Source organism: Merops nubicus, unplaced genomic scaffold (genome assembly GCF_000691845.1).
Source record: "Merops nubicus isolate BGI_N331 unplaced genomic scaffold, ASM69184v1 scaffold7446, whole genome shotgun sequence".
Classification (NCBI taxonomy): Eukaryota; Metazoa; Chordata; class Aves; order Coraciiformes; family Meropidae; genus Merops; species Merops nubicus.
The window spans coordinates 44,774-52,643 of NW_008616862.1; the positions used below are offsets into that span (position 1 = coordinate 44,774).

The window sequence follows — 7,870 nt, forward strand, 5'->3', positions numbered from 1 at the left end:
TGCCAATCTAAGCAAGATATAACTAATATGCAGATCCCTCCTTTCCACACATTACTGCAGCTCCTGCTGGAGTTCCAAATTTGTGACGTGTTTTGGTTATGCTATAAGATCTTGCTTGATTAGAACTTTTTGAAGTAGAGCTCTTCCAAAATTCACTACACTTGTATATCAACAGTTTTCCTAACTTGATTTTAGGTATAAATTTGGCTAGCATACTGAAATCTGCTAGGAATAAATATGGAGAACACATAAAATAGCCTGCTTGCTTCTCTCAAACAAGGAACAGGGATTTTTTTCTGTGAAAGGAGGAGCTAGTTTCATTCTGTGCATGTAGGCAGGGGCTATATACAATGCAGGTATTTCCTGGCTGAAGAGCTGTAGTATACAAATCAGGCTAAGTCTTCCTGAAATTGGGTTAGCATCTGCCAGTGCTGAGCTCTGTCCTATTTGCTACGTGCGTGGGAAGAGATAACTGCACTAGGAATAGCTCCAGTGACAGTCACAGTGTTCTTTGTGTTCTGTTGCTCCAATGTAGTGTACTCAGGGCCTTGTATATCTGCACAACTATACAGATATTATAGACATCCCTGTAATAATTTCTAGAAATAACTACGAATATGTTAATAATCCAAAGGAATACATCTGTGATCATTAAAATTGTTTTCAACTTTCTACAAACACCTATTTTCTATGTGTACACAATTCTACATTGTTTTACTGAATGTTTTGTTTCTTGAATAGAATAACTGAGGAATTTCAAGGAAAAGAACATTTTAAAAACAGGGCAGTTGCTTTTTGTTTGTTAAAGAAGCTAGGTTGGGTGTGTTTTGGTTTTGGTTTTGCTTTGGTTTATTTTGTTTTCTTCTAGGTGCTTCTCTGTGGATCTATAGTGAAAAGCAAGGACTTGTACTTCTTGCCCCGGCCTATGGCATTGATGAATTGTACTTTGATGGATACACATTCAGGGTATCATTCTTCCTCTTCATAAACTTGAGCGTTGAGAAATTTCCATAGCATTCTCTTAAACTGGTGTGTATTGCCACTCATTTGTGGCAAACCCAAATAAGTGCAGGGCACAAAAAAAAAGAACCAACAACAACAACAAAAAAAAAAAAAAAAAAAAAAAAAAAAAAAAAAAAAAAAAAAAAAAAAAAAAAAAAGGAAGATGATGCTACAGGATTACACAGTCCTGCTCTTTTTTTTATGAGCAGGAGAAGTGATAATCTTTCACCAACAAAAACAACTTATTCTTGCAGAAGTGTTTGTGGCACCTGAGTGCATACACAGTCAGCAGTGTTTTCAGCTCCCATCCACTGTTCTTGCAGCTGTATAATTCTTCAAATCCACAAAAAGCCGTTCTTTTAGGATGAATGGATGCTTTAAAGGCTGCACTAAAAAAAATGTAAAAGAGGAATGTAAGGAATAGGTTAACCATGCTGTATCTATCACATGTGCTATGAAAACATCCATCAGAAAAAAGCTTCAGTATATTAATAGTCTAGACTATTAATAACTCAACTGTCACAGTAGGTTTTAAAGGCTGTAAAAATTAAACACAATGCAGCACCACAGGAAGTTGGCATCTGACTGTCAGACCCTTTTGAATACTTAGCAGAGAGATTTTTAATGTTTGTACATTAGCTTACACTGGAAGAGACCTGCATAGCAAAAATCTGCTCCATTGGTATTACTTTTTTTAACTCTAAACGGTTTTCACTTTTTTTCTCAAAGATTCAAGTTGCTTTATGGATGGCAGGGAAAATGTGTGGAATGTGTGGAAAATATGATGCAGAATGTGAGCAGGAATACCGGATGCCTAATGGATACCTAGCTAAAGATGCAGTGAGCTTCGGGCATTCTTGGATTTTGGAAGAAAAGCCTTGTAGAGGAGGTATGCATGCTCTAATAAATTTGATATATTATTGCAGTTGTTTAGCAAATACAGAATTTGTTCAGAAAATTTAAAATATGTAAATATTTTGGACACAAAAAGCATTTTAAAAAGATTGATTATTAACTTAAATATTTAAATTACCTTCCAATTTATAAAAAAAATGTAAAGTTACAAGTTAAACAAACATGCCAAAATATACAAGTCAGATGAAATTAAGCAACCAAGCTGCAAAAAAGTCTTTGTTTCAGTTTGGAAGTGTTTCAGAAGAAGATAAAAAAAAAAATATGTGAGAGAATAAATTTACATGGAATGCCCTGATTTAAGCACAACAGCACTTTCCAGACATCAATTTCTAGCATTTGAGACATCAAAAAAATCAAATGGAGATTAGTAATTATTACCATGGGTGACCACCTGATTTTTGAACTAGTGCGTCCAAGCAAAGAATTCAAGTGCATGAGGAGTTCCAGGGACTTAATTACATGGCTGGAAAAACAAAACAAAGCAAAACAAAAAGGCTGTATTTTAAGTGTTTCAGTAGATAGGGTCCTTATGGTGTGCTGATGCTCTCAGCTGAGGTTATGATGCAGCAGCATACCATGGTGCTGTGAGGAGAAGAGGCATGTTGCCTTTGTAAAGAAGACCTGTCCTGGTGAGAAGGATTTCCTTTGTCCCTGGAGATGGCTTCTACACGTTTAGCTGTGTATTAACTTTTATTCTTCAATGTCTTTATTAAGAATACTGGGCATCAAACTTGTTTTAGATGGAGTCCACATGTTTTTATGCAATAATATTCCCATGGTTGGTAATGATCACATATTGTGTTTCCATTTAGCATCTGGTGGAAATGACTGGAATTTTAGAGCATAAATCTTATAGTCAGGAATAAATTATGGTCCATTTAAGCTTTGCACACACTGGGTAACTGTGTGCATCCTGGGAATCAAAAATTATATCAATATCGCTGTCTGGCAGCAATGATTTTTAGTCTCTCCCTGCAGCAATTCTGTGTCTGAATGACAGTGAGAATTATTTAATTCTTTAGTGATTATTTTTCTTTGGTCAGAAATCCCCCCTTTATTTTCACTGCTGAATATTCACACATCTGAATGTGGTTTTGCAGCTATTCAGGGAACCAGTTTACTTTGAAAAATGTTTATTAGAAAGTACATCAGCCTATGTTTCTACATACCAATCTAGAAATAAACCAGTTGTGTTTGAAATCAACTTCCTGTAGCTCTGTATCTAATTAGGTGATTTGAAAACCTTATCAGCTAGTGATGCTGCTTCACTTGTGAGCAAAACATAGTTTTTCATAGAGGAAAGTTTTTTGCAAATTGGGTCCTTCTGAGGAGATCTGAAGGTTTGGAATGGAAGCACGTGAAGCAATGATTGTGTTGCAGGCTGCAAACTGCGACGCTCATTTGTGAAGCTGGAGAAGACAGTTCAGCTGGCTGGTGTGGAGTCCAAGTGCTATTCCACAGAGCCTGTCATGCGCTGCATGAAAGGATGCTCTGCTACCAGCACTACTCCAGTCACTGTGGGTTTCCACTGTCTCCCAGCTGGTAAGTCAACAGAAATCCTACTGAACAGGAGCTGCACAAGAGTTTAAACAGGTTGTGCATTGACTCAGTTATTCCACTTGAAACTTATGAGGAATAATAACAAGCTTATGAATAATAAGTCCACCATATCCACAGATAGGGATGGGCTTATTGACTGAAGACCTTTCCATGTTTCCTTTATTATGTAAAACTTCTTTTAGCAAGAGTAAAGTTTTTCTGTTGTAATTTCCCTATGGCTTTGGCATTTAAAATCTAAACAGAGCTCCCCTTCATGGTGCTGTGAGATAACAATGTAAGGGCAGGATAGCAGCACAGTCAACACTGTGCTTCAACTGGAAAACTGCATTGCAGCCTGTGAGGATTCAGCCACAGCTGATCACGTGCAGCACCCTTAAATGGGGATCCTCACCATGTATATTTATGTTGCTGCCTCTGCCTTTGGGTGTGATCTTATTTATCTGAACTGATTTAAGAAATAGAAGGGCAAGTGTGGACAGGATTCCTGCACACAGGTGCAGTGATATAGGAGGATGTCTTTTTTTATAGATATATTGTAGATTATAAGAGATTAGATAAGGTAGCTATATATTATATAGATGATAGGTTCATGTGTGTTTTCCAAGTTTGTTTTTCCTATAAGACCTAAATGTATCCTATTCTATTCTATGAATAGACTTCTATATGGAAGTAGTAGTTTTCAAGGTAGAACTGGGTTATTAATTAAGTGGCCTTCCTGGAGCATTTCTGTGTGACTTAAACAAATAAATACAAATCTGCAAGCCAGCGAGGAGAAAACAAGCCTGCTGTAATTAATGACTAGTGCATGGTGAATGCTGTACCTTGCAAAACTACTTCTGAAGTATGTTTACTTTTAATTTCTTTTTCCCCATCAGATTCAGCTACCAGCCTGACAGACAAACAGACAAAGTTTGACCAAAAGTCAGAGGACATGCAGGACACTGTTGATGCACACACAGCATGTTCTTGTGAGAATGAAGACTGCAGTGCATGAAGCTGTACATGGAAGCACAGAAAAAAAACAGAATCATTTTAATGTTTTTATTGTGTGGTGTAAGAAAACTCATCTTAAGGAATAATAGAGATAGTAAATTAAGTGCTTAAGGATGTGTGGAATCTTCCTGAGTAATTTAAAGTATTAAACTTTATTATTGTAGAAACTGTTATGATTGCCCATAAGTATCTGATTTCATAATAAACCCACGCATGGAAAAAATTATGATGGCTTACTTATTTCACTGGTTATGAAAGAGGAGGTCTGTGCTGCTTCTCCTCACTCCCATTTTGCAGACTTTTGGAGTCTGTGCGCATCTTCTGTGCACCGGGCACGTTCCGTGTCAGGCCCCAGCAGGGACATGGGTGGGTAGCTGTGGTACCAGGCTCCTGCGTGTTTCCCCCAGTGCTTCCTTCCCTGGTGCTGGGAAGGTGTGCAGCTGGAGCAGGAGCTGGTCACCTCTGTGTGATGCAGCACACACTGCAGCAGCAAGGCAGCTGTGGTGCTCTGCAAAAACCACATCATGTGCCAGTGCTGCCATAGACAGCCTGATCTAGTGGGAGGTGTCCCTGCTCATGGCAGAGGGGTTGGAACTGGGTGACCCTTGTGGTCCCTTCCAACCCTGACGGATTCTGATCTGTTTTAGCAGAGGACTTTAGAGCCCTAATGGCTCAATGGTTGGACTTGATGATCTTAAAGGTCCCTTCCAACCAAAAGGATTCTATGATTCTATAGAGAACAAGCCTGAACCTCATGCCACTGGACAGGGCTGCTTTGAGGGAGGCAAGAACACCTTCTGTTCCTGATGCAGAAACTAGCACGAATCAGGGGTGTTGGAACAGGACACGGTGGAGCTACACAAGTATACCACCTGAAAAAGGGTCTGAAGCAGAGCCAGACCTTTACACTTTGGGTGAGGTGTCCTAGCCGCCACACCAAGCATGAGCCCTTGCTGTGGCTACCAGCAGCAAGTGGGCCCTGCCTCCTGCCCACCCACTCCAGCTCTGTGTGGGCACAGTGAGGGACAAGATTGTCTGCCATGAGTGCTGGAGCCTGAAGGATTCCAGTGGATCCAGAAGATGTTTTCTGCTTGCCCCTAAGACTGCTTGCAGAACGAGTATGCACACAGGGTGAATTTTTTTTTCAGAGAATTGCCTTAGGACATGGTGTAGACATAACCATCGACGTCAATGAGACTGTTGGCAGCTTAAGACATCTGGAGTTTTCAGTAGACATGGCATTGTATTTTCTTAACTTTACCTGCCTTAGTTCATCAGCGTTCTCCCAACAATACACACACATCCAGCCATTTTTATTACTGACTGAACATACTTTCATTTTTTTATCCTGAAGTTTGTTAATGCAAACCAGAATGTGATCCCACTGAATTGTTAAAAAAGTATATCTTCAGTAAATTAATTAAAAGAGAAACAAGTTGTTTGGTTCTTAAAACCAGCAGAAATCAGTAAAGAAAAATGGCACTTACTCATGGCCATGTGGAACCGAGAGGTAATCACTGGCTAGTTTTCAAAAACACTAGAGAACATCCTGTAAAAATTGTGTTGTTCTGGTTTATCAAGCCGCTTTGATTCCTTCAATGGATGCACGTATGTGAGTTTTATTGTCTGGATGTGAACTCTATAGTTTGGAAGGTAATGTGCTTAGTACCAAAAGGAGCATGTTCGAAAGACAGGCACGAATATACGGTTATATATATACAGCTTAAATGCTGTCGTGGTACCTTGTGCTGCAAACTGATGGGGAGCTAACAGTGTTTGGGCACTACCTGGCAGCAGCAGTAAAGTGGTGAGCCGGTGGGTTTGCTGCTTGCTTGGAGGTCACATGGAGCAGTGATTTCCTGGGTAACCCCTGAGTCTGAACCCAGCTGAAGCTGGGGCTTTGCATAACCCCCACAGCTGGGGTCCATGGAGGCTCCGGCATGAGCTCCCAGATCCAGTGCTCCTCTCTTCCCAGCTTGCCAAGCCTGGAGCACAGTTTTACAGAGGGACTCTTGGCTTCCAGCCCAAGTGCTCAGAAGTGATGAGCTCAGCAGTAACGCCCAACCATGGCAGCCAGAGCACCTGTAGGACTGTGGGGAGATGCAGGCTATGGGGGTCCACCTCATGGAAGGCTGCAGGGAAGCCTTAGCCAGCCTCTGCCCCTCTCCCCTCTGCCATTGTGGAGAGAGCTGGGCACAGCTTGAGGGAAATGTTGTTCGGGCAGGTCCTGGGCACAGCAAAACCATCACAGTTTTCTTAGGAATTTTTTTTTTTTTCTAAATCTTTTTAATTGAGGTTATATTATTGGGAGAAATAGGAAGCATGAAAGGACTATGAGTTTATGGGGGACAGACTGGGAGCTGAAATCACTCTTGATGTACTGGAGAAATGATCTAGAAAATAAGAAGGTTCAGTTCTATAGAGAAGCCCACAAAGTTGAAGCCTTTACCAACAGGTCTTGCCTGTACCTGGAGCAGAAGCACAGATGATCCTGTGCCACGGCAGTAGCCCAGCAGAGGTAACTGGGGATGCAATGTTTGCTGCCCAAAGTGAGGAGTGGGGTTGGGGCAAGACTCTGCAAGCCCCAGGCTCAGGTTCTGGGGAGACTCTGCCCTTGCAGCTGGGCACAGCCCATAAAGCCCCTAGGGAGGAGACTTATTTTGAGGATTGTTATGGTTCATGGTACCACTGTTAGAGTGTAGTGTTTCAACAATGTAGTGTTAGGGTTTTGAGACAATTAATATGAGTGTTGCTGCATTTAATCTGACATCACAGCAGCACTCTTCTGCTTGCCCTGCTACTGCCTGCAACTGAGCAGCTGCATATAATTATGCCATCATCTATTAGTTTTTGAGCCTCCATTACCAGTTGCCAGTACCTGTATACTCAAATCCTTTAGCTACATTTACCAAATGTCCAAAGACATGACACAAGTCTCTATGAATGGTTTGGCTTTTCTGTCACGTGCCATCAATTTTACAAGGAAAGGGGTCAAAAAAAAATGGGACCAGGATATAGTGCTGGTAAAAACACAGTGAAGTATTTGACTTGCTTAAAAAAGTTTGGGGTGTTTTGTTTTGTTTTGTTTTTACCCTACAAATGCAATCTCTGATCTAGGAACAGAATCCACAGTTTGTCAAACTTTATAAATTATATCCTAACTGTCAATTACAAAAAGTCACCAGGTAGAGAGCATTATGAAAACTAAGCTGTGTTGGAGAGGAGGCACTGATCTGTTGATGAGAAACTGAGTCCAGTCCCTTCCCACAGTGAGCTGGGCAGCAGCTTTGGTTCCCCACCCGCAGAGGAAGCTGGTGGGAAACAGTGGCAGCACGGCACCAACGTGAACCCCTCAGTCCTGGGGCTGCTGTAACCCCCCTCCTGCAGGTTCCTGATGGGA

General features: G+C 41.1%; 1 protein-coding gene across 1 annotated transcript in view; it reads left to right on the plus strand.

Moving 5' to 3' along the window:
• LOC103775492 (vitellogenin-2-like) overlaps positions 1–4,471 on the plus strand; it is a 23,445-nt gene extending 18,974 nt beyond the window's left edge. The window contains exons 33-36 of the mRNA XM_008942951.1: positions 869–966; positions 1,732–1,891; positions 3,298–3,459; positions 4,353–4,471. Coding sequence (XP_008941199.1) covers positions 869–966; positions 1,732–1,891; positions 3,298–3,459; positions 4,353–4,471 — 539 coding nt within the window. The remainder of the gene's footprint in view (positions 1–868; positions 967–1,731; positions 1,892–3,297; positions 3,460–4,352) is intronic.
• The last annotated feature ends 3,399 nt before the right edge of the window (positions 4,472–7,870 follow it).